We start from the raw sequence: 25499 nt of genomic DNA, 5'->3' as shown, positions 1-25499 counted from the left end.
ACGCTGCAATCATGACGAGTTGACGCGTCTTGCAGCGGGAGTCTCTCGCCTGTGTTGTGAATTATCCTGCATAATTCTTTTGATCTTTAATGAGGCATTATTAGACCGCTACGTGACCGCCAGCCACGATCCGTAGCCTACCATGGATAATACCCAACTTGGACGGCAGCGTGGAAGATGCGGTAAGTCGCCTTTAGCACTCGTGCTCCACTGCCATGCGCTGTTCCTCGGTTCCTGATGGGAGGCGGCCAGCGGCTTGTTTTATTAGCGGCTGCAAGCTTACAAGCAAGAACTTGAGCGAGGCTGCCAGACGGGGTGCAAAGGAGAAGGCAAACAACACGCGTGATGAAAACTGACCTAGACTAAAGAATTTAGACATTTTTTTTTACTCGATAATAATATAACGAAACAAACAGACTTCTTGCTGTGCTCCATTCATCTTGTCCTTGCTGAATCGGCTGTACCGCTGGGGGCCGCTCAGAGCTTCACGTGTCCGCTTCAGTGGCGCCGAGCTACTGGTACACCCACTGTAGGGTCTCAGTGCACCGCCAGGAAGCCATTTGCGGTGCGGCGCGTCATCAGCTGCTAATTTTGTGGCTGGACCCCTCCCGCTGGATCTACAGCGTTTCTACAGGCTGCCAAGGCACCAATTCAGTGCTCGACGAACCGCCACAGGCCTGCAATCAGCGTCATTCCCGAGGCTCGCAGCTGGCACTTTGGGTGCCTTTCACCAAGAATTAGTACCCCTTTGGGCCAGCGCAAGCTTGGTCGAGTACCGGTAAGAAGACGTCAGCTTGCCGAACAACCTGCTTTTATTTCATCTTATTTTATTTGAAATTTTCGCCAGGCCGGCTCCTCCCAGGCCAAAGATGCGTTAGCGTGCATGGGCCCTCAAGCAGCCCGCCAGAATCTTGCGCAGCGAATCGATTCGTCCTCCTCGCGCATGTTGGTTTCCTCAACAATCTGCAGGGCTCCCGCAACTTTTCTGCAAACCCAGTCCTGCCTCCCGACGCCTCGCACCCGCTCTTTTTTTTCCTGCCCTTGCAGTGGCACACGCACGCCCGGCTTTCTCTCACACCTTGCATTACCTACTCTTTTATATCCTCTCCACGCCCGCCCCCCCGCTTCCGTCCTCCCATAGCTACCCATCATGTCGGCGAACGAGTCGCTACCGCTATTCCACGAAAACACTGCTGGCGAAGGCCAAGACAACATGGTGCCCAATACCAGTATGCTTTCCCTCTGTTCCCCGTCTTGCTTGGATCCGATCCGAGATCCCTCTGTCTACCTGTCCGGCTGCTAGCTCTTGCAGCCGGGATAGGAGCTCTCGCCTTCGCTCTGCTTGCCTACCTATGCGCACGTGGGACACATCGCTGACCATTTCCTAGGAAAAGCGCAGATCGAATGCATTTCGGACGATGCTCTCATTCACCTCAAGTCCTACAAGTACTCAAGCGTCGACAAGTCGCCTGTTTCCAAGTACATTCTCGGTCCCTGGGTACGACATCCCGCCCCTCCGGACGCCGCCCGTCCTCCGCCCCCCGAGCCCGTCTACACATGCCCCGATCTCCCATCCGCCCTACTCGCACCTCTACGAATGACTCTGCTCTGCAACGCGCTTCACAATACCTATGATGAGAGATATACTAACAATCCGTCGCCGTAGTGGAACTTCTTCGTCACCCTTCTGCCGCTATGGATGGCCCCCAACATGGTGACCCTCGTCGGCTTCTTCTTCATCTTGGCCAATGTCGCGCTGCTCATCGTCTATATCCCTGATCTGATCGGTCCTGTATGTCAAGATGAACAAGCCGTTTCGCCGATATGGTCGACTGCTAACACTCTTTAGGGCCCTTCTTGGGTATACTTCAGTCTCGCCACCGGCCTCTTCATGTATCAGACTATGGACAACGTCGACGGCAAGCAAGCTCGCAGAACCGGTACCTCTAGCGGCCTCGGCGAACTCTTCGACCACGGCATCGACTCGCTCAACTGCACCCTCGCCAGTCTCTTTCAGGTCGCCGCCATGGCCCTCGGTACGTCGCCCGCAGGTGTCTTCACTGCTCTCTGCCCCTGCGTCGCCATGTTCTTCTCGACCTGGGAAACATACCACACCCACACCCTCTATCTCGGTTTCATCAATGGCCCTACCGAGGGTCTGCTTATCGCTTGCGGCATCATGATTACCTCTGGCATTTGGGGCCCTGAGATCTGGAGCCAGCCTATGGCTGGCATTCTCGGCGACAGCCTACCTGGTCTTGCCGAGATGCTCGGCGAGACCTCCGTCCGCGACATTTGGGTCCCGCTCGTTGCTATTTCGCTGTTGGGCACGCACGTACCCTTTTGTGTCGTCAATGTCATTGATGCTCGCCGCAAGCAGGGACTTCCTGTCTCCCCCGTCTTCCTGGAGCTTGCGCCAATGACTGTCTTTACTGTCACCATTGTCGCCTGGCTCGGCTCTCCATACAGCACGCTTATGAAAGAGAACCATCTGATCTTGTTTTGCTGCACCATGTCGTTTGTCTTTGGCCGCTTGACTACTAAGATGATTCTGGCCCACTTGACGCGCCAGCCCTTCCCTTACTGGACTGCCATGCTCTGGCCTTTGGTCGGTGGTGCCGTTCTCGCGAACCTGCCTCGGATCGGATTCCCCCAGCTCAGTGCTTCTCTGGAGGCTTACTACCTCTGGGCTTACTTTACATTTGCTACTGTTTTATACTTTCGCTGGGCTTTTGTCGTTGTCAACGCCATCTGCAACTTTTTGGGCATCAATGCGCTCACCATTCCCAAGGAGAAGCAGATTGCCAACAAGCGTGCGCATGATGCTGCTAAGCTGCACTAAACTCAGCAGAGGCGAATGATCCAAAGCCAACTCAGTTCGTCATCCTTACCTTCTTGGGCGATTTGCCTTGCATTCAACATGAATACCCGCTAGACACAGGATTTGCGAGTCGCCAGCGGACAATGCAATACAGTCTTCCACGACGTCGCTTTCAGAGGCGTTCTGGTGATACATGTCTTGGGACTGGGCGGCCCTAGAGCGTTGCATTTTTCCGGCGCAGGGGAACTTTTGACAACGGCTTTTGCCGTTGTATACATATACTTATGCTTTATTGTAATTACCGTTGGTACCCTGAGCACTGCCAGGGTTTTAGAAAGTTGAAATAAACGTTGAAGACACAAAAGCGAACAGAAGACAATTAAGGCTTCCGAAATACATATTAAATGATCAACATGCGTCTGTGGTTCATATTTTCTATGAGACACTTCCGATCTTGGCAGATCCACGGCAGTGTGGGAAGCGGCCAGGTGTTAGCTCGTTTGTACCCGAGGACGACGCCACGGCTTGTTCCCCTTGCATCTACCACTCTAAAACCAAGCGCATCTTCCAATTTACGTTGCATCTTACAGAATAATCGGACCGGCCTTTGTACGAAAGGTAGCCCATAGCAGGCGCAAATTCCCGAGACGAGCAAATCATACAATGCGCGGCCGCTAGGCTAGGACTCGACACCGAACCGAAATATCAAACGCCAAATAGCCACAATACAGAACAATGCGCGCGTCCGAAGCGCTCCTCTGGACCTTTGGGACCTTGTCGTCCTTTGCGAGCGCAATCGCTGGCACGACGCTCACCGACGATGACCTACGCAATATTCCCTCGCCAGGGTCCGACTTTGACATCAAGGACGGCAAACTGTTGGCGCCCATCCTGATCCCCCGCGTCCCCGGCACGCCAGGTCAGATCAAAGCGCAGGCGCACCTGGTCGAGTTTTTCAAGGCCAATCTGCCTGGATGGGAGCAGATCTGGCACAATTCCACCTCGAAGACGCCGGCGACTGGTGATCAGGACGTTCCCTTCAACAACCTCATCTTCCGCCGGGACCCGCCGTGGGCCAAGGCTGGCGACATCGGGCGCCTGACGCTGGTGGCACACTACGACAGCAAGCTGACGCCCGAGGGCTTCATCGGGGCGACCGACAGCGCCGCGCCGTGCGCCATGCTGCTGCACGCGGCACGGAGCCTGGACGTGGCGCTCGAGGCCAAGTGGAAGGCGATGGAGGCCGACGGCGAGGCCGACACGTCGCTGGAGCCGGCGACGGGCCTGCAAATCATCTTTCTCGACGGCGAGGAGGCCTTTGCGCAGTGGACCGACGACGACTCGCTCTACGGCGCGCGCGCGCTCGCTGAGCACTGGGAGCAGGACTTTCACACCAGCGCGTCGACGTACCGGACGTCGCTGAGCGCCATCAGCCTCTTTGTGCTGCTCGACCTGCTCGGCGCCGAGGGGCCGTCGATTCCGTCGTACTTTATGACGACGCACTGGGCGTACCGCAAGATGGCGGTGCTGGAGAAGCGCCTGCGGGACCTGAGCCTGCTCGAGGCCAAGGCGCGCCGCCCCTTCCTGCCCGAGGCCGACAAGGCCGCGGACAAGTTTCGCGGCTTCGGCGCGGGCGTGGTGCAGGACGACCACGTGCCTTTCATGCAGCGCGGCGTCGACATCCTGCACCTGATCCCGTCGCCGTTCCCGCACGTCTGGCACACGATGGACGATGACGGCGAGCACCTCCACATGCCCACGACGCGCGACTGGGCCAAGATTGTGACGGCCTTTGCGGCCGAGTGGCTGGATCTGACGGGGAAGCTGCCGCAGCTGGCGCCGACCAAGAATAAAAGATCCAAGACGAATACGGTACCTACAACGGAGCGGACAGATTTGTGATTTTTTGCCATTTTAGTTGTTTCGAATATGGCCTTGTTGATTTTAGAGCACACGTGCTGTGATGCATCGGCTGGCGTTTGATTGCAGATTTTCCATAAAATTCTGCATTCTTTATATAAAGTGGTCTTTTCAAAAGTGTTGAATACGTTTCCATAGGAAATGAATACTGAAGCTATTTTCTTTCCTTATCACTCTTACCGGCCAACATGTTCAATCCTTGATACTTGCCTCTACACGAACCTACCTATCCATGGCTAGTGGGGCGGTCAGCCAATCACACCCGCCCAGCAGCAACCACGTAACCAGTTTAGGGGAGCTCCCCTGCTAGAGCTGTGTGGCCTCTTTGAACCTCGAATCTAGACATTACTCCCGCGCAAACGACACCGACAACACAGTCCACGATGCGCTTCTCACTCGCCACGTCGCTATTGGCGCTTTCCAGCGCTGCCTCTGCCGCTACGCAATGGGGCTTCACCGACGGTTCCGTGACGGTCGCTGCCAAGGGCGGCGGCGAGGGGGTAACTGAAAAGTACGAGGCTCTTCTACGACGACCGCCACCCTGAGAGCTGGTTTGGCGCGTCAATTGACCACGGAACGCAGCGCTGACATTTGAAATTGCCTGATGTAGGTTTACCTCTGCCGTCCGAGTCAAGACCGAAGTCGAGCTGGGCCACGTTGGCACCCTGAAAGTGTCCCTGACGGCCGAGGAGGCAGGCAAAGCCAAGCGCCCGCACCAGGCCTTCCTCGTCCTCAGAGAGACTGCCTCTGGGCTGGAAGCTCCGTTCCCTCTGACGATTAAGGAGTCGGGCAAGGGATCTGTGAAGCTGGTAAGGACAATCTTTGCTACGATGAGACATGCGACGGCACAAGAAAGAAGCACAGTGGGAAACTGACAAAGTCGCAGACCCAAAAGGATCTCCCCGTTCAGCTCCTCAACTCGGCCACTCCTATCGAGGCCAAGATTGTCCTGGGCTCCTTCGGCTCTTCCAAGGCTATTGTGGCATCCGTGTTTGACATTAACGTCGTGCGCGACCCCAACAGCGCCAACACGTACGAGGCGCCTCTGCGCTACGGCAAGCGCCCCGAAATTCACCACATCTTCCGCGCCGACCCCAAGAACCCGCCCAAGATCATTTCTCTTGCCTTTGCGGGCGCTGTGCTGGCCGCCATCCCGGTACTGTTCATCAGCGTATGTGGACCCCCCCTCCCGGCCGCGGAGTGCTTGGAAGATGCCACCTGTTTGCTAACAAAAGCGTGTCTCGATAGTGGCTTGCTCTTGGAGCCAACCTCAGCCACGCGGGCAAGGCCCTTGGCGCGGCGCCCATCTCGCACGCCGTGTTCTACGGCTCCATCCTGGCGATGGAGGGCGTCTTCTTCCTGTACTACAGCACCTGGAACCTTTTCCAGACCCTCCCGGCCATTGCCATCGTAGGCGTTGTTGCGTTCCTGAGCGGCAACAGCGCCCTGGGTGAGGTGCAGCGCCGCCGTCTAGCAGGCGAGAGATAGGCTGCTCGCGAGTACATGCATGTTTTGTAAGAGGATACGGGGGCTTTAAAATGGAGCATCGTTGTAGATAGGAGTCGATCTTGGTCGTCATCTGGCTGCCGAGGCAAAAAAGGCAGGGAAGAAGAATAGACGAAGTGGTAGCCGAGATAAACCGGGGACGGGTTAGGTGAACTGAGGTGAGGGGCCGTTTCGGTCCACGATGCGGAGAAGGGATGTGAGGGGACCAAGGCAGATCGCGCTGCCGAGATGGAAAATTTAGGAGCGAGGTTGATTACAAAAGAAATGTAGACTAATTGCTTGCACATCTGAAGAAACGGGGTGAAGATGGATAAAATTTCGAAGCAGGGGGCGTGCAGAGGTGCAGACGCCACGCCGTCCAAAAATAACCATCTTGCATGCCAGTAGTTGCGACTTGACAGCCGGAAAGCTTAATAGCCGAGGAAGCGTTGAAGTTTTGGAGGTGCCGGAGCCGAAACCCAAAGCCGGACGCCGTTCCCGCAAGCTGGCTACCGAGCTGTGCCGAACGAACTAGGTTGCGCGGAGCGTGTGGGGGAGAGATGGGGAGGCAAATAAGCAAGTAAAAATTATAGCAAAATAAAAGTAGGGACCGTGAGCTAAATGAGAAGAATTATGCCCATTTTGTAACGTAACAAGACGTAGAATAAAACCGTCAATGCGGCTGAACTCTGGCTCGGCGCCAGCTGCAGCCGGGGGTGTGTACTGGTGGTAGTCTGGTAGTGGCCGGCGCACTGTCTTTCCCAAAGGCAAACCCCGGTTTCTGCTCAACCCCAGGTTTTTTTGGTCAAAACATGGGCTGATGAGAACAAGACTTTTGTAGTTGCGGTGAAGAGATGCAGGGATTTTTTTGTATAGAAATTGTCTGAATGTATGAAATGCCACGATAAGAACACTTGCCCACCGAAGCTGGCAGCCTTTTTTGGGGGGGGGGCAAAGAGACTCGGACCGGTTCGAGTCAGCACCCGGCGACGCTCGTCTCCGCACCGATCTCTTGTCTCTCAAAAGTAGCAGGGCAAAGCAGGCAAAAGCGCAGCAGGAAAACGTAACCGTCTCTCTCCTCTTGCCTCTTTTGCGGGGGTGCCGAGCAAGGACACAGAGAGACAAGTGGCGGCGGGGATATACTCTAGCCTCTCCGTTGCCTGCATCTACCCCAAAAAAGCACTGCCCTTTTCTTTTTTTTTTTTTTTCTTCCTCTTCTCTTTCACTCATACGTCCAGTTTCCTTTTTATTGATTCGCGTTGTCATAAAATTATCCTTATCCATTCATAACCTATTTTCGGCTCTTTACGACTCCGGACCATAAAATTATCGGGAGTAGCCTGTACGGCTTTTGCCCATCCATCGCACCAAGGCCCCGCCGGGTAACGTTAGGACCTGTCATCGCCTCTCCCAGCCAGCACCCGAGTCCCGACAGTCCATCTACCTTGGCTTATCAGAACAAGACAATCAAGACACAAAACTGCACAGCCATGGCCTCGGAGTAAGTTGACAAGAATTCTTGAACCCTGCCCCCTACCCATCACGCGAGCTCTCTCCATCACGCATTCTTTTTCATCCCGCCATTTTCTTCTTCCTTTCGTTCCCCCTTCGCTTCTCGCTGGCTGCTGCGCCATACCTACACACTCACCCACCGACGCCGCCGCCGCCGCCCTCCGTGTTAGCCTCGGCAAGACAAGGCCGGCGACGACCAACTCTCGTGGCAAACAAAGAAACCACACAAACAAGCCCGCAGCAAAGCGCTAATGTCTCGTCCACCTTCGTTTAGTGCTTTCCGGTTCCCGTCGCTCGACGAGACGCTCAACCACCCTGCGTGGCCCGGCGCCAAATGGGATCTCATACCGGACAGCCAAGGCAAGGCATCTGTCGCCAAGGAGCGCTCAGGGCCCATTGATATCTCCTGGCAGATTCACGGCCATGGGCCGATAAAGATTGTGGTACGTCAATACTTTTGCGAGTTGCGACCCGTGCAATTGTTGCCTTCTTTTTTTAAAAAAAAAAAAAAAAAGTACGAGACGGCAATGATTAAAATGATCGAGATTTGGCCGGCGCGGCGCATACTGAGAGGAGAGACAACATGACTTGTACCAAATGAGAGAGCTGACAATCAAAACAACCACACAGCTCATCATGGGCCTCGCCGCCAGCATGAACGCGTGGCAACGGCAGACGTGCTACTTTGGCCACGACCACGCCGACAAGTACACGATGCTGCTGCTCGACAACCGCGGCGTCGGCACCAGCGACAAGCCGCTGGCGCGGTACACGACGACCGAGATGGCCGCCGACGTCGTCGAGGTGCTCGACCAGATCGGCTGGACGGCCCCGCGCTCGCTGCACGTCGTCGGCATGTCGCTCGGCGGCATGATTGCCCAGGAGCTGGCCTGCGCGCACCCGCAGCGCCTGCGCAGCCTGACGCTGCTCTGCACCACGGCCGGCCTCGAGAGCGACAAGCCGCTGCTCGAGACGCTCTGCGACCGCTTCCAGCTCCTGCGGCCCAAGTCGCTCGAGCGCATCATCCGCGACACCGCCGCCCGCCTCTTCCCCGAGGCCTGGCTCACCGCCCCCGACGAGGCCGCCGGCCTGCCCTCGCCGCACACCACCTACCGCTGCGGGCCCGCGCCGCCCCGGCACAGCACCGGCGAGGCGGCAGCCGCCGCCGGCACGACGCTCCGCCCAAACGACAGCGGCGTCGACCTCTCCCCGAGCTCGACGGCGGGGTCCTCCATGGCCGAGGCCATGGAAAAGGGCCTCGACCTCAACGGCACCGCCGCCACCACCAGCAACAGCGAGGGCGCCTACCGCCGCTTCGGCAGCAACTATCAGCGCTACCAGGCCGAGGAGATGAAAAAGTACTACCCGCCCAACGTCTTTTCGCGGCAGGGGCTCCTGTGCCAGCTGGCCGCCGTCGTCGGCCACCGCAAGTCGGCGTCGCAGCTGCGCGACATGGCCGACCGCGTCGGCCGCGAGCGCATCCTCATCGTCCACGGCACAAACGACCGCATGATTGGCGCCAACAACGGCGAGAAGCTCATCCGCATGATCAAGCCCGGCGTCGGCCTCATCATCGACGGCATGGGCCACGCGCCCATCATGGAGCGCGCGGGCTGGTTCAACGAGCTGATGGAGACGCGGCTGACCGCCTGGTCGCAGCTCGACACGGACTCCAAGATGTAGATTTTTTCTTTGACCCGGCCCGTCTTTGAACGCTTTTTGTTTTTATCCCCCCCCTGTCATTTTATCCCCCCCTCCACCGTCTTCTTGAGATTTGGGATGATGAGATTGGAGCCCCCTTCCGGTTTGCGTATATAAGACGAGCATTGGATGCAAGGGAGTTTCCGAACACTGGCGCTCTTGGTTTTTGGTTTTCTGGATAGCACTTGATGCATTTACGCATGCAAAAACACTCTGTAGCTTTTTAACTCGAGTCTTTTTTTAGATATGGCTATTTTATTTTTTCCCCTTTACATTCTGCCCTTGCTCTTTTTCTAAATATTTACGGGTTTTCATGAATAGTCGGCTTGCGCTTCCACCTTCTCCTAAGCGATGTATGCGACAAAGTGCTTCATGGAAGAACCAGACCGACACCGCTCAGGTTCTTCTCGTCCAGCTGGCCCTTGGCGTCCATGCCGCTGGCAATGGCCTTGGTGCGGTAGTTGAAGAGGTAGTAGTGCAGCTGGCCGTCGCCCCGGGCAAACTTTTGCTGGTCGAGGAACAGGCCGTTGTCCATGAGCGTCAGCGCGTTGAAGACGTCAAACTTGTTCTTCTTGGCCATGGTGAGGGCGTCGCTGACCAGCGCGTTGAGGCGCGTCTTGAGCGCCCCCTGGTCCGCGGGCTCCCCGAGGCCGGCCTCGGTCGCGTAGTAAAAGAGATACGCCACGCGCAGCACGTTGTGCCGCGAGTTTTTAATCACCGACGACTCGACGCAGTAGAAGGAGATGAAGTCGGTGATCTTCTTGTCGGCGTCCTCGACGACGTACGTCCAGACGACCTGCTCGCCGCTGGGCTCAATCTTGGGCACGAGCCAGTGGGCGACCTCGTCCTCGGACAGCTCGGGCGCAATGTCGTAGCGCTTCGAGTAGCGCTTCTGAAGGTCGACGACGGCGGCCACGTCCTTGGCCTGCATCACGCGCCAGCCCTTGGTGCTCGTGGCCTCGGGGACGGCGTACTTGCGCACCTGGTACTGCGGCTTGCTGCCGTGCGGCAGGTAGCTGAAGCCGACCTCGTACAGCTTCTGCCAGTTGAGCGGGCGGTGGTAGTACTGGCAGGTGCTGACGGGCCGCGGAAGCACAATGCCCGCCGTGTACAGGCCCTGCCACACGCCCTCGAGGTTGCTGATGCGCGTCACCTCCTTGATCAGCACGGGCGCCAGGCGCTTGCCGCGCAGCTTCTTGTGCACGCAGAGGAAGTTGACCTCGGAGCAGGTGATGACGGCGTCGCGCACGCGCAGGTGCACGGGAATCGCCGAGATGAAGGCGACGAGCTTGCGCGACTGCGTGGCGCGCACGCCCACGTGGTATCTCTTGTCCCAGCCGGGCGCCATCATGGCCCTACACTTGGTGTGTTAGATTGCATACAGAGGGATGGTGTTTGGGCGGCGCGTACCATCGGAGGATAGAAGGCGAGTAGTTGAAGCGAAATGTCGAGTCGTCGTCCTCGACATAGTGGCCGTTGAGCAACTCGTAGACCTCCTTGATCTCCTCTTCGCTGCTCAGGTCCATCGTGACCCATTCGAAGCCGCTTACGAGGGCGGCCGGCTCCTTGGAGATGTCTTCGACTTTCTGCATCTTGAGCGGGCCGTCAGGCACGGCCTGGTCCTCGTCGAAGCGCGGCACGGGCTGGGTGCCCCAGAACTTGTACGAGGCCATGTCCTTGACGTTCTTGCCGCTCGCCGCGAAGCCCGACATGAGGTCCTCGAGCTTCATCTTCTTGAGCATCTCGGCCGCCTGATCCGGGGACGGGTTGGAGGTGCCCGTGGCCTGCGCCACCTCTTGCGCCAGCGCAGGGTTCAGCGCAATGAGCTCCGAGAGCTGCTGCGGGGAGAGTGTGTCGAGTATCCGCTGCACGTCCTTGGTGGTCTGCGGCTCGCCGCCGGCGCCGCTGCTGCTGCTGCCGCTCGGCGCATCCGCCGGTTTCTTCCCGTCCGAGGCCATCGTATGTCTTTGATCGTGGGCTGTTGAGGGGTTGTTGGGGGAATGGAGGGGAGTAGCCAGGTAGCTTGTTGATCGTGGTGGGGTGGGGGGTTTTTTGCCCCGCGTGGTGGCGTGTGTATGGCAGTTCGATCGTGTCCTTGGCTTATACGCCGTCGAGCTAGGTAGCTAGCTTCGTTGATACAGAACGGTCTCGCTCTTAAAAAAAAAGTAGACTATAATTTTTACAAGTATCGCAGTTTTTAGCATTGACGTGGCCTTTAGCGTTATATCTAAGATACAAAAGAACAGGTGGCAAGTTTCGCTAAAAGGCATAACCTATAGTAGTGCCAAGTTGACGAGAATGAAATTACACATGATTTCATCCTCTTTTTATGTAACACTGACCTAGTCTAGTACTAAGAATATGAAAGGATAAGTGCGGTTTTGTCCCTCATGTTGTCAGCAAGAGAAACATGAGAGGCCATTAATCCATGCGCAGGAAATTCCATAGGTGCTGTCGTACAGTTAAAAGAACATATTTGATTTTTGCATGCTCTAGAATTATGGCGAGAAACGCCCCCGAAAAATTGTCCGCGCTTTCCTCACAGACTCTTCGCTGTCTATCAACCACATTGTAGTCCTGTACTGTCGCTGCTCTGTGTACTGCATGGTATTGCCATCTGATTCTGCAAATACTCCTAATACAGGTAATCTTTCAATTATTCCGTATAATGACATAAATTCACCTATAAAGTTTAATGTTAATGGAGCTCCACAATTACCTAATGCTAATAAGAAGAATAATATAGCAAAAATAGGCATTAATTGAGCAACACCTCTATAGAAGAATATACTTCTTGTACCTGATAAGCGTCCGATCTGGCCAACTCGGCCAACTCGCTACCGATGTCATTAAAACTCTTCAGCAGAATTCCGCGCACAACCTGCCGTTTCAAAAAGCCTAGGTATCAGTCGGCCAAACTTTGCCCATGTCACAAGTAACTCTGAAGGTCGAGGCAAGCTGAAATTAGGGCTCGAATTGAATCTAAACGCAAGTGTCTGGTGCATCATAATGACACCTCCTCAATTTCTATTTATGACGTTGAGGACTTAATTTCTAGGACTGGTAGGAGGTATTAGGGTGAATCTCCTGTCAACACGAACCCAAGATTCCCCCATCGCTCTACAATAGCAGATTTAATCATCAAAGCAGCGCAGGACGGCCATAATCATATTAGAAGAGCCCATGATGTTATTATGCCCTATAACGTGTTAGAGATGCGGTTTCGCCTGGTAGGGCTCTACATACCACCGTAGGGAATCAGCTCCTGTCGAATGATCATATCTGGATCCGCTTTCCAGGTTGTTACTGCCGAGTCTTTGCCTTTCTGAATTGTTCTCTGCTCCTTCATGGCGTGGAATTCCGCTTCGTCAATGTCGCCGACAAGTTCGCCGGCGGCTGCTTTGAAGAGCTTGTTGTCTTCGGTGTAGGGAATGTCAGCATCGTCCTTCGCATGCAGCAGACTTAGCCGAAGACGAGTCTTCGTCCGACGGACAATGTTGACTATGCGATCTGCCGAGTGCCACTTGTCAACGATGAATCGATCCAACAGCTTGACAAAACCTGGCCAGTAGCTGAAAGGGCCGAGCAGCGGCACGAGGCCGCCCATGCGGTAGCCACCAATCATGGTGGCAAGATCGCTAAAACCAGCGACGAGGACGATGCCTGCAAACTCAACGCCCTTTCCAGAGTATTTCTCTGCGACAGCGCTGGCGACGGCTGTGCCCAGGCTTTGGCCAAGAATGACGATGCGGCTGGGAGGAACGCCTGCAACGTTCATAGCCCATTCAACCAAGGTAAAACCATCCTGAATGAGCCCGGCCTCGCTTGGCACGCCAGTTGAGTAGCCAAACCCGCGGTAGTCAAAGGACAATACATGATATGAGCCTGCATCGGTCAGTGCGTGGAAGGTCTCGGGTCTCATGCCTTGAGCAACGTGTCCAGCATTCTAGACAGTGTGTTAGTGATGCGTTGTCAGAAGAACATATAAACAGATGCAGAATGTTCATACTCCATGAACTAGATGTGTTAGTGGGATTGAAATTTCCCGGACAGGTGAGTACTTGCATGATATAACCAGCTTCACGTTGGGGTCGCTCTTTAGTAGTTTAAACGCCTCCGTTTTGGTGACATCGGTCGACAAGCCCGAGGACTGGGCGGCCATGTTGTCTTCATTTTTGTAATATAGAGGAAGAGGGAGGATATGCCAGATATATAGTGACTCTTGATCTGATGTTGTGAGAGTAAATGGCGTCACCTGGTTCTCTGTGCTATAGGTTAGTGAATTGCGAGGAGATGAAGCGTGACAAGGTAAAGGCGCGCACTGGCGAAGCCCCAGTAAGTAGGCTCATTCACGTCATACAGAAACAGGGTGTTTATTTTGTGAGCGTACAATGCACTGGAAGGGTTAGTTGACAAGCTCTTTTCCACTAGCAGCAGCTGACTCACTGGCGCTGCACAAAGGGAATTGTCGCGACACCGAGGAACACTGCATAGAAGAGGAAAGGGGCCGCAGCAATGGTGAGCGAAGTCGTGAGAAGAGCCGGGGCCATGATGATGTGATTGTTGGACCCCTATCCGGGGTTTAGGTCACAAATGTCGGAATCGCGGTGAATCTCGCCACAGGCCCTGCCAAGATGGGCACAATAGGAGATGAACAGTGATTAGGTGGTTGTGCAGATTAGTACCTAGGTAGGCAGGCAAAGGCCGCGGCGCGCGTGCCACAGCAACAGCACAGGACGTTACAGTGGATGAGGCGGCGTGGTGTAGGGGAGTAAGCACCTGAAACTGGGGCCGGGCTTTGAGTAGAGCCTCGTCATGCGCCCAACGGCAGAGGGGGAAGAAGAAAGATAAGGAACCGCCCACGCAGAAGGTATCGTGAGCATTCCCTGATACGAACCTAATTTTAAATGAATGGATTTTGGAGCCCGGCCCAGCTATCTGGTTGATTGTGCCATCAGTTACAGAGACTGTGGTGTGTCTTGTCGCGTTTCGGTGTGGGTCGAAGTGCTATAGCCGCCGAGCTGAAGTGGGTTTTCAGTGCCTTGGTGCCTGCTGAAGGAGGCTTTAGCGGCTGGTCAGCACTTGCCTGGACCATTCTAGCACTCTCGTGATGGCTGCATGGCCCGCAAGGACCGCTGGAACTGCCCCGAAGCCCCCCAAAGATGTACCCAGAGCTCCCCTCCAGCGCCTCTCTAGCGGCGGAACCAGACTTTGGCGGCGGCCAATCCCAAGCCTGCACTGGCCGACCTGGCTGGGACTCCCGGCTCCGCCTTGCGCATGGGCCAATCACGTTGCGCGCTCAACACAGTGCCTCGCTACCGCGGGCTTGTACGCGGACCTCAACGGGCACTGACTACTGCGCTGCTGCACTTTTGGCCTGCCTTCTGCTCCGTTTCCCGCCCTTCCACCTCGCTTCTCGACCCAGGACGCATCCCCAGGCAGGCCCTTTTGCTTTCGATACGAGAGACTGCAGCTGCTCCCCCTCGCCTGACAAGGCAGCTCGCTCTGCGTCCCCCGCCAGTATCATGGTTTGCCCGTCTCTCGCCGCGTCCTAGGCCTGCCACTCACCACTTTCTGTCGCGATGGAGAGGAAGAGAAAGCTGCCGGCCCGGGCTGCGGCCCGCGCAGAACAGCTTGCCAAGCGCCGCAATGCTTCGGCTCGCGAACCTACAAAGACACCGACTCCTCCGCCGCCGCCTCCTCAGCCAGTTGTTGAGGAATCGCCGCCAACACCACCGCCGCCCCCATTGCCAACCTCCGTCGAGCCTGGCAAGCCGCTACCCACCGTCGAGGTCGCCCAGTCCCAGGACTTGTCCCCAGAGGTATACCAATCGATCTCGGAAAGGTCCGTACATCCAATGCCTGCAGACAATGCCTCCAATTTCTTTCGTGACCACGTGCTAACTTGTGTTCTCCCACAGCGGCGTGCTAGCCGAGTCGCTTGCGCGATCGAGACAGCGATGGATTAGCGAGGGGCTCTTCGAAAAGTACTGGACAAAACCGCACAAGAAAAAAGGTGTGCTCATTGAGGATCCCAAGAACCCACCCAAGGACTCCATGACCAAGATTGGCAATGTCACAATTACCATCGAACCGCACATTGTCGAGGCGACCATGTATGCCGTCAAAGGCCCCAAGCAAAAGACTGCACCCCAACTGCCTCAGAAGTCATCCCAGCAACAAGCCGCTCGCCCTATAATCCAGTATGGTCCTGCCAATGGTGCCATGCCACCGCCGGCACAGACGCACAGCGTGCCGAGTCCAATGAACAGGCCAGCGTCGACACATTCCCCGTCACCACATCCCCCAACCCCCCAGCCTGGTGCGCGGCCAACCGGCCAACAGGCTACTGCGTCACCCGCAGCAAAAAGCGCCACGCCCAACGCAGGCAGTGCGCAGCACCTCCCTACGCCAGGGCCAGGAGTCGCGCCCAGTCCAACTATCGGAGCAGCGGCGGCCCCGATGCACTCTCCAGCTACTTCTGTCACCTCACACCCGCGGGCAACACATACTGCCTCTCCGGCGCCGCCCCAGCAAGCTGCACCTCAGCGGACTTCTGCAACTCCAGCTGCCAGTCCTGCGCCCGCGGCGGCAAAGCCTGCTACAACAGACCCTGTCATTGCTCTCCTTGCTCAGAAAGCCTCTAGCGACTCAGAGTTGCGAGGCCTCATGCAACGTGTCGCAGCCGGTCAAGCTAAACCGGGTGAACTGGCCCATTTCCAGAAGATCATCGACCAATTGAACGCAGAGTATAAAAGCAAAGGCGGCCAGCAAGGTCCATCAGCGGATAGGTTGCTGGTTGATGGGAGAACCGTCAAGTACTTTGCAGAAGAAGTCCGCACAATTCTCGACATCGTCTTGGCCTCAAACCCCAATCAGAAATCGAGCGAGCTGCGCCCACCTCCTGGAAGTGACCCTCTTGTGGTTCTCTTGGTCAAAACCGCACTCGAAGATATGCGGACGAGAGACATGATTCGAAGAATTGCGGAAGGTCGACCTGGAAACACGGACGCAACAGACCTCAAAGATATCCTGGATCGCCTCAACCGAGACGCAAAGACTGCTCCCCAAGGCCTTCATGCTCAGCCACCAGGACGACAGCTCACTCCCAACGGGACTCCCAACAATGGCATGAGAATGCAGCAGCCTCACATGATGAACAGTATGAATCCACAGCAGCCCATGCGTGCAAAAGCCCCAGCGGCTGCCTCCAGAACGGATATCGCTGCTGTTGTTTTTGATTTTGGAGCAGGTGACCGGTTCTTGTTTCCCAAATTCAGCATTTTAGAATTTTTGCCAACAACAGCTGGCCAACAAGTGGTCGCATCCTTTCTCATTGTGCGCAAAGGAAGCACGACGGAGTATGGAGGCAATCCTGACCTCGACTACTACCAGCCTGTCACCATCCGTCTTCAGACCAACACCGGCCGGCATCTAGAAAATCTCGCGAGGGTAGTTGCGCCGCAAGACGAAGTCAGAAGATACATGGACGATGTTATGGATAACATGACCCGTGCCGAATACGTCCTTCTCGCCATGCAGCTACCTCGCCATGGCCAGGACCCCAATGAGAGAGTTGAAACAAGTGACGGCGTCGGCGACAACAGCCCCTTTTCCAATACAGACCAGGAAAGGGCAGAAATCGTAAAGCCTGGCGTGATGTGGACAGTGAGTGCTGGATCCAACAGGTCTTCGATGACCCCATCACGGCAGATACCTCGCATCGACGCTGAGGAGGAGTCGCAACAAAAATACCAGCGGCTCATCAGATCTATCGAGGAAAAAGAATATGAATACGTATGATTGCGGGATCAACCTTTGAAGTCAACATTGGAGTAGATGGGCAGCGTCTCGAATTCAGGCGGCACTATTGAATCTTTTGCTTGGTTGGGTTACTTACTAGCCATGAACGGCGTTTAGGGAATGAGGTTTCTGTATGAGATATATGACAAACTGTATATAGCCAAGACAACGGCCATGAAAGCTTAATCCACGCGCGTGTAAAGATAATTTTAAGTCTTCATGTGCCTAGAAAGCTTCTTACTGGTGCAAGCCGTCGCTCGCTTTGTGTACTGTATCTGATGCTATGCCCTCGGGTGGCGCCTGGAATATTTTAGAGCTGGAAGAAGAATATGTTGATTTGATCATCTGCTGCTCTATCTTGTATGATTATACTTTTTCCACAACGAAAAAATAGATTACAAAGGATTGCTCGCAAGGCTGCAATGCTACCAGCCCGGCTTAGTGGCTCCGTGTCCTCGGACTCGATGGCCGCCTGTCCAGAACTAAGCCCCACCAGTGACGTCCCCAGCTATCCACTGTAGCTTTGTGCATGCAGCACTGTTGCCTACTACAACGACAAGTACTCCAAAGGCAGCAGGACTGCCCTTGCTTCAATCATTTGCTCTTTTACTGCGCAGATTTACCCGCTACCTCGTTCATCATAGCTCGCAAAGAGCTGCGCAAATATACACCGGAAAGATGGGGCAGGTAATGTCGGATGAGCAGCAGACTCATCGCTCCAAAGAAGAGCTGCTGCAGGACCTCGTGAGTAGCGCAGAGTGCTGGAGATCCCTGTCCTTCACGCGGCTGCGACTGACTGTCTCAAACGCGATAGGCAGTCCGATTCAAAGAGAAGTGCTTCACTTCGCTTGAGTTTTACTCGCTCAAAGATGTCTTCAAGACGCTCGCCGATCACCAAGGAGGCGTCTCGTACCTCAAAGAAGATACCATCGCCCGCTATCTAGAGATACCCGACATTCTCGGCGCCTCGCCAGTCTTATTCCAGATGGTGTCGTATATAGGTGCATTTCCATTCCTTGCCGAAGCACCCGTGATTCTTGAGCTTCCCCATCTAATAATGGTCGTGGTGATCATGACGGAACGGTACAAGCGGGTCCTGGCTCGCGGTTCGACAGACCGTACCAAGCTGCTGTTCAAGAGCATGGCAGTATACGACCGCAAAGCCTCCATGACAAGTCCAACCTCGCCAACAGCCACCACCGATGAGACGAGCCAGTCCGGAAACAAGTCGCTGGGATTCGCTGTTGATCAGCCTGGACAGGAAGATGATGACGACTACGCCGACGATGACCTCGTCCTTACCGCTTTTGAGCTATTGAATATCGGAGATGCTATCAAACAAGGAAATGTACCCGAGGTGCATGGCGCAATTATACCGACAGACAACTTTCGCAAGCTCGTGATGCTACTGCTTCTCGTTGCTCCCTTGGGTGAGCAAGACAGCCTATCGCAGTACTCCGACCGGGTCACGGGCACCGAGCTTGAGCACCTAAGATCTTCGGCAGAGAGCATTATATCATCTTTTGTTGATGCGGAAACATCCCCCGGTATTCGATACAACGACTTCAAGCGGCTGATGCCCATCATTGCACCAAATCTATTCAGTGGATTCAACAACCTCTTTGGGCACTTTCTGTTCTCGAAAAATCTTGACTTTACCAAGCACAAGGGCGATGAAACCAAGTTGGAGGATAAGCCCGCAAAGCTGGCTCAGCCATTGGTGCTTAACAACGGCGAAATTCTAACTGGCCATCTCTTGGCTCAAATATCGACATTTTTGCCCGCATCTGACCTATTTCATCGTGTCCGCTTATTGTACTCTGGAAACGAGTCAGGCTTCTCAATCGGTAGCTTCGAGTCCAAGGTATTCAACTGGACTGCCCCTACGCTATTGCTGGTGAGCGGAAGCCGAGTTGAAGATAAGCCGGAAGGCGGACAAGAAACCAACTTTGCCGAGTCTCTGCCTCTGAAGCGATTCCCAAATGGCAGTAAAGGCGAACGTGTCACATTTGGCGTCTATGTTCGGGAGCCGTGGAAGCACACACACAAAGATTGCTTTGGTGACTCAGAGACGGTCTTATTCCAACTAGAGCCTGTCCACGATGTCTTTCGGGCGTCGACCATCAACACCGACTACGTCACATTTACCAAGGCACCCTCTCATCAACCCTACATGGCCTTTGGGTGTCCCCATCCCAAACCAACAAAATCGGGCCGCACCAACGGCACATTCTCCCTGGGCGCGGTATCGCTGCTGCTCGATGACTCGTTTGAGTTTGGCGTCTTCAACCACGATTATGCATCCCGCGGCGGCGCGTTCCGCACGAGCGCAGTTCGCAAGTCCAACTTTCAGGATCGCTTCCAGGTTGAGAGGCTCGAGGTATGGGGCTGCGGCGGCGACAAGGAAGCCGCAGCGCAGGCGGAGAGATGGGCGTGGGAGGAACGCGAAGCCGAGGCGCGCCGCAGGGTCAACCTGGGCTCTGGGAATCAAGAGCAAGACCGGGCGCTGCTGGAAATGGCAGGACTAATTGGAAATAATCGCAGCGGAGGCTCCATGGCATAAGCCGAATATCAAGAAAAAAATATATATAGATATGCTCCGCTCCTTGATGGGGATGCTAATGGAATAGCCTCTAATAACTCGGTGTTGAAATCGTATCATTTTGCAACGTGGTCTATCGCCCGCTGAGAGAGTAGGGATGAGCATCAAAGCTCTTCATATCGTACAATTAAGACATCTCCGCATACAAAAAATGCTATATATACATGCCGCAGCCTGCTCAGGGGCCGGGCTTTTACTTCTTTGACTCGCCATCGTCCTTCTTCTTCGAGCCGTATACTTCTCCCAGCGCACCCAATGAGCTTCTGGGGTTCTCCCTCCTCTTCTCGCTTGATGCCTCAACATCAGCGGCAGCGGCGGCGGCAGCGGCCTGCTCCTCAGCTGTCTTTGTCTCCGCGGGGCCCCAGAGCCCCATGCGGCCGAGGATGCCGCCGGTGCCGTTCTGCGCATTCGGGTCGGCTTCGGTAGCGGCCGCGCCAACCTGATCGAGCGCCCTCTTCTCGAGCATGGCGCGCATGGCCTTGTCCTCCTCGTCGCGGGCCTCGAGCTCGCGAATCCACTTTTGGCGCTTCTCCTCGGCGTCCGTCTCCTCCTTGACCTTGCGCAGCTCCTTGCTCTTGACGCGGTCCTGGTTGTAGTACATGCTGCCGGCGACCATGGCGATGATGGTGAAGCCCTGGGCGGCGACGCGCGCGCGGAACATCTTGTTGGCCTGCTTCGAGTCGCCGCGGCGCAGGGCGCGGTATGCGTTGATGAAGGCGAAGACGGTAAGACCGATGCCTAAAGGGACGGGCGGGCGATATTGTCAGCTTCGTTCAATCGATGCAGATATGTTGGGGACAGATATGATGGGGAGAGAAAGCTACCTAGCGGCACAAGCGGCTCTTCCTTGATCTTGCGAAAGACCTTGTGCAGTGCCTTTTCGTTGCGAAGCTCGCTGTGAAGTCATCGCGTGAGCAAGCGGTGGCGGCCTCAATTCGAGATACATACTTGTCATCGTCAAAGGACGAGGGCATGCCGCCCCCGCTCGATGGAGGTAGTTGCGCCATGGCGGACGAATGCTGTGAAGGTAATGGCCGTAATTTCGGACGAGAGGGAAAGAAAGCTACAGGTTGCCAATTGGTCGGGTCATAAGCAGTGGAAATCGGAAGCTAATCATGGGCAGCCGATTTTTGGCGGCGTCGCACGACCCACCGCGCCGCAGGCTTTCCGCCGGCAAAGTACAGCTTACCAAAGCTTCCTTCTGCTCTAACAACGTCTTCTCTAACGTCCGCCACAAACAACGACCCGAGTATTTCTACTCGTCATAGATCGCAAAGCACGAGAGTGCTTAGCTAAGAAGCATATAAAGTAGAGAAATATCGAAAGAAATCCTACCGCATCGACCTCACACGACCCAAGCTGCCAGGGGCAGTACGCTCATGCATCAACCCACGCAACGAATAACATGACGCAAAGATAGCAATGTGGTTTTCGACACCCTCGGCCGAGAGCCTCACGAGGCCACGGGTGGCTGTAGCTGTAGTTTCAGCGCTGGCTGCCATCTCGGCAGGCTACTATGCATACCACAATAGCTCGCCGCATCTCGTCCTCGAATTGCCTGACGGGACGCTGCATCGAAGTAACGCGATACGCCGAAACCGCCGCCGCTCTCGACGATCTGGAACTGTTTCCAGTTCTTCCTCGGATGTAGCTGGCGATGAAAATGCAGAAAACACCGAGCTGCCGCTACCGCAGCCCCCCACCGAAGGCGAGGCCGTCATGCAGGAGAGCAACGAGGACGAGTGGTGGAACGACCCGAACCAGCTGCCTCCCCAGCGAGCAGGCCACAACATCGTGAGCTTATTGTTTCGCGTATCAGAGGACAATGCGCGTCGGAATGGCTGCGTTCATAGAGGATGCCAGTGTAATGCCTGTGGCATGGTTCCTATTCGCGGCATCCGCTACCGCTGTGCAAACTGTGCTGATTTTGACCTTTGTGAAACCTGCGAATCCCAAGGTGTCCACATCAAAACGCACATCTTCTACAAGATTCGGATTCCAGTTCCACCGTTTGGCCACAGACAAATGCAGCCCGTCTGGTACACTGGCGACCCGGAGTCTTGTCGTCGGGCCGTACCCAGAGGAATCATGGCCAGGCTCTCCAAAGAAACCGGATTCGAGAGACCGGAGCTGGAAGCATTCTGGGAGCAATGGACCTTCATGGCCAACACGGAGTGGAGAGATGATCCCGACCAGTTCTGCATCGCCATGGATCGCAAGACATTTGAACGCTGTCTCGTACCAACAGGGGCCTCTGCCTATGCGGAACCCAATTTGATACACGACCGCATGTTTGCGTTTTACGACTCAAACAATGATGACCTCATTGGCTTCTCAGAATTTCTTCATGGTCTCTCATATCGACGACGGAAGGACAAGCTGCAGACTGTCTTTGACGGCTACGACATTGACGGCGATGGATATGTTAACCGCCGAGACTTTCTACGCATGTTTAAAGCGTATTACGTTTTATACAAGCAAATGCACCGAGACATATTAGACGGTCTCGAAAACCAGCTGCTCGCGAGCACAGAGGCACAGCAGCTCGTCAATGGTCGACAGCCACTCAGTAGTCTTTTTGGACGTGAAGAGAGAGTACCACAAGCCGACTCGAATATGCGTTTTGAAGGCAAAACATATCATCCCGATGGCCATGTTGAAGTAGAAAAAGACAAGGAATCAGCTTTTGTCGAGAACGAAACCGATACTGCTACGCGCAGAGATATTCTGACTAGCCTTTTTGCATGCGAAACCGACAGACGGGCAAGACGACGGCTGGTAATTGGCCATGACGGTGATGGCAACTGGAGAACTGCTCGTCGAGTAAGCGGTGCCGATACTGACAGCAGTTACTGGCTTACTATGCTTGATCCGCCAAACAATCTGGAACAGCTTTCCGATGTTTTGCTCGGTAACAGTAATGGGGTTGAGGAAGACAATGCACAGCGGGACTCCCCCGATGAAGACGAAGGCAATGCCGTTGACGAACAAGGGCGCGAGTCGAATGACTCCGAAACCAGGCCACCGACAGAAAGCGAAGCCCGTTCAAGAGCTATCGAGCGCAGCCGCAGACAAGCCCCTAAGCTGGAGAAAAAGAAGCGTGATATGGCGAGGCGCAAAATTCATGATCGATGGAGACGTCGACAGTTTTACCTCGACGAGGAAGAAGGCGGCGCCGCTCCAGACGACTGGTCCGACGGTGAAGACATTCTTGCCAAGGCAGAGCAAGCAGAGCAGCAGGAAAAGAGACGTCGGGAGAGACGACAACACGGCGCATCAGCATCAGTCATGTCTGATACAGATTCCGACGACTCTCCGTTTCATATCAGACGCGATACTCCTTCATATCGGCACGGATTTGCAGAGAATGACGCCGGAAAAGAAATCTTGTACCAAGTGACGCAGCAAGCATTCAATGAGCTTCTCGACGTCATATTCAAGCCAGCAGAGGATATTGCAGTACAGGCTGCGGAAACTAGGCTTGAACGCGCAGCTTACGCAGACCTCATCGAGGAGGTGGATCTCTCTGAACCAGGCACAGAGGAAGAAGGCGACGAAGAAAAAGCAAATGGTGACGAGACGTCTGGGGAGAAGCCCATTAGCGAAAAGTCTCTAGAAGAATTGCTGGTTGATACCGGATTTTCGGTGGAACCGTCAGAGCCTCGCAACGCGGTTGAGCTGGAGGTGGGAACTAGCTTCGTAGAAGCGCTGGAAGCGGAAGAAAAGGCTGTGGATGCAGCGGTGACCGCGCCAGAGACCACAGAGTATCGCGACCCCACGCTACCTCAACATCGACCGAACACTCTGGCAGAGGCAGCGACTGCAGCTCCATCTGCTACGACATCCGAAGTCCCCGACAATAAACAGGACCAGTCGTCGGAGCCCTCTAACAAGACGCTCAGGGAGTGGAAGCGTCTGAATCTGGCTGAGATTCAGGCTGAAGCCAGAGGAGGCTGGGGCAAGCTCAATTTCGAAGAGTTTGAGGAAATCTACAAGTCGCAGGAGACGCAGGGGAACAGACTCGACTATTTGGGCAGTTGGATCGACTTTTGCATCCCCTAGGAGAGGAATGTGAGCAAGATGTATACAAATCGGGACACTGCATAGTATTCAGCAATCTAGGATGTGGCTGGAGACGATGGCGACTCGGACTCAACAATACAACCAACCAGAGTTCTCTTTCGAGTTTGACGGGGCCAATTTTGTATCATAGAATGAAGCGGGCATGTAGTTAATAATACCAAGCGACAGCAGAGCACATCTTCTTTTGTTCCGCCACGAGCTGATCAGGCGACACAGAGCACATGCCTCCTGACTATAAAAGGCAATGATAAGGCAACTGCTGAGCTAGGCGAAGCTTACCAGCACAGATGCGCCATCACCCCTGGGTGCTCCTTTCAAATGTTCGCTGTTTGCTCATAGTTTAAAGTCTATTTTATACATCAACCAAGATTTCTTTTATTGAAGCTACCAAAGGGAGTAATTATGCCAACACCACCTCATAGATGGTTGAAGAGCCGAGTATCTGAGTCTGGACCCCTTCTCTTTCGCCTGACTTATCAGAGCGATCAAAGCATTGATCAGCTCTGGCAAGAGATCAACAATTGATGAGCCTTCGTGGAATATCCCCAGGTGTGTAAATACATTATCTGGTCTTTGGAGGAGCATCCCCGTGCACTTAGCCGTGTTTGTATCTCAGAACTTACCATAGCCGCCTGTCGATAACAAATAGACTTCTTGTAAGTCGGAGATTGCTGGACTGCAATTGAACCTCGGGAAATCGGGTATAACGGTGATCTCGCTGGGTGAAGGTTTTAAGCGTCTCCAATTCCGTATTCGTCGAGTCTTCTGATGGCCAAAACAACCGATTCGTTGGGGGATCTAGTCCAGTAAACACGGAGAACTGGACCGACATAATCCCCTGGGAATGTAGATAGAAAGCCACGTGCGAGTAGACCGTTGACCACAAAGCCGACTGACAAGTCATCCTACTTCAAAGGCGTATGCTCGTCGACCTTGCCATCCAACATATGGACAGCTCCTAAGAAACGGATTTTGGGACAGAGCGCAGGTTTGTGGAAGGGCCCAGAGCCAATTGCGCCGTCTACAGAAAGTCAAGACCACGTCGATACTCCTGGTCGTCTTTTCTGTATATTTGTGATGGCCTGCAGCGCTAGGTAACCACTGGGCCACAGAGACCAAACATCCCTAAAGCCCACTATATATATTAGGTCCGTGACAGCTTTAGGCAGTGATAGCCCGCCAAGCGCGGCATGATCACTATCCACAGCGACCAATAATATGCGGCGGCCACCAATAGTAGCTTCACTGTGATCACGGCCGTTCTGCGCTCCTCGTCGTCATAGCATAAGCCCTGTACGTGCTCATATTTGCCAACAAGGTTAGTTCCGAAGTGTTTTTCCCCTATGTAATTTTGCGCCGCCAATATGCCACCTCCGTGTCCGCCGGCCGGTGATTCGGCCGACAACCCCACACTTCAAGGCTGAGAGATTTCTCTCGTCCCCCGTCCCCCGTCCCCCGGATCTTTCATTCTTTCCTCGAATCCCTGCAGCCTCGAGCTACCACGCACCACTCCATTGGTTGACGCGTTTGTGTCAACCAGCAGACCCAGAAATCAACGGCAAGCCGTCAGAG

At 54.8% G+C, this 25499-nt stretch overlaps 10 protein-coding genes across 10 annotated transcripts; 7 read left to right on the top strand and 3 right to left on the bottom strand.

Moving 5' to 3' along the window:
* Positions 1-1150: 1150 nt before the first annotated feature.
* On the top strand, positions 1151-2842 carry LMH87_006814 (uncharacterized protein; the record flags this gene model as incomplete). Its single annotated transcript, XM_056204761.1, has 4 exons — positions 1151-1229; positions 1389-1498; positions 1667-1792; positions 1850-2842. The coding sequence occupies 4 exons, from the start codon at positions 1151-1153 to the stop codon at positions 2840-2842; spliced, it is 1308 nt and encodes a 435-aa protein (XP_056060083.1).
* A 714-nt stretch (positions 2843-3556) lies between these two features.
* On the top strand, positions 3557-4723 carry LMH87_006813 (uncharacterized protein; the record flags this gene model as incomplete). Its single annotated transcript, XM_056204760.1, has 1 exon — positions 3557-4723. One exon carries the CDS (start codon positions 3557-3559, stop codon positions 4721-4723), a length of 1167 nt encoding a protein of 388 aa, XP_056060082.1.
* Positions 4724-5124: 401 nt separating this feature from the next.
* Positions 5125-6229, top strand: LMH87_006812 (uncharacterized protein; the record flags this gene model as incomplete). The annotated part of the gene is made up of 4 exons (XM_056204759.1): positions 5125-5252; positions 5352-5550; positions 5628-5912; positions 5990-6229. 4 exons carry the CDS (start codon positions 5125-5127, stop codon positions 6227-6229), a joined length of 852 nt encoding a protein of 283 aa, XP_056060081.1.
* A 1487-nt stretch (positions 6230-7716) lies between these two features.
* On the top strand, positions 7717-9421 carry LMH87_006811 (uncharacterized protein; the record flags this gene model as incomplete). The annotated part of the gene is made up of 3 exons (XM_056204758.1): positions 7717-7727; positions 8013-8181; positions 8369-9421. The coding sequence occupies 3 exons, from the start codon at positions 7717-7719 to the stop codon at positions 9419-9421; spliced, it is 1233 nt and encodes a 410-aa protein (XP_056060080.1).
* A 388-nt stretch (positions 9422-9809) lies between these two features.
* LMH87_006810 (uncharacterized protein) lies at positions 9810-11397 on the bottom strand (the record flags this gene model as incomplete). Its single annotated transcript, XM_056204756.1, has 2 exons — positions 9810-10794; positions 10850-11397. 2 exons carry the CDS (start codon positions 11395-11397, stop codon positions 9810-9812), a joined length of 1533 nt encoding a protein of 510 aa, XP_056060079.1.
* Positions 11398-12573: 1176 nt separating this feature from the next.
* Positions 12574-13989, bottom strand: LMH87_006809 (uncharacterized protein; the record flags this gene model as incomplete). The annotated part of the gene is made up of 6 exons (XM_056204755.1): positions 12574-12638; positions 12686-13385; positions 13449-13456; positions 13505-13702; positions 13762-13835; positions 13886-13989. 6 exons carry the CDS (start codon positions 13987-13989, stop codon positions 12574-12576), a joined length of 1149 nt encoding a protein of 382 aa, XP_056060078.1.
* A 1032-nt stretch (positions 13990-15021) lies between these two features.
* Positions 15022-17242, top strand: LMH87_006808 (uncharacterized protein; the record flags this gene model as incomplete). Its single annotated transcript, XM_056204754.1, has 2 exons — positions 15022-15284; positions 15361-17242. The coding sequence occupies 2 exons, from the start codon at positions 15022-15024 to the stop codon at positions 17240-17242; spliced, it is 2145 nt and encodes a 714-aa protein (XP_056060077.1).
* Positions 17243-17920: 678 nt separating this feature from the next.
* LMH87_006807 (uncharacterized protein) lies at positions 17921-19805 on the top strand (the record flags this gene model as incomplete). The annotated part of the gene is made up of 2 exons (XM_056204753.1): positions 17921-17986; positions 18057-19805. 2 exons carry the CDS (start codon positions 17921-17923, stop codon positions 19803-19805), a joined length of 1815 nt encoding a protein of 604 aa, XP_056060076.1.
* A 232-nt stretch (positions 19806-20037) lies between these two features.
* On the bottom strand, positions 20038-20851 carry LMH87_006806 (uncharacterized protein; the record flags this gene model as incomplete). The annotated part of the gene is made up of 3 exons (XM_056204752.1): positions 20038-20582; positions 20669-20739; positions 20793-20851. The coding sequence occupies 3 exons, from the start codon at positions 20849-20851 to the stop codon at positions 20038-20040; spliced, it is 675 nt and encodes a 224-aa protein (XP_056060075.1).
* A 415-nt stretch (positions 20852-21266) lies between these two features.
* Positions 21267-23906, top strand: LMH87_006805 (uncharacterized protein; the record flags this gene model as incomplete). Its single annotated transcript, XM_056204751.1, has 1 exon — positions 21267-23906. The coding sequence occupies one exon, from the start codon at positions 21267-21269 to the stop codon at positions 23904-23906; it is 2640 nt and encodes an 879-aa protein (XP_056060074.1).
* Positions 23907-25499: the final 1593 nt, after the last annotated feature.

The sequence above is a fragment of the Akanthomyces muscarius genome, chromosome 1 (assembly GCF_028009165.1).
Source record: "Akanthomyces muscarius strain Ve6 chromosome 1, whole genome shotgun sequence".
In the NCBI taxonomy this organism is placed as follows: Eukaryota; Fungi; Ascomycota; class Sordariomycetes; order Hypocreales; family Cordycipitaceae; genus Akanthomyces; species Akanthomyces muscarius.
The sequence above is the reverse complement of the archived record's forward strand: the minus strand, read 5'-3'. Positions and strand labels throughout refer to the sequence as shown.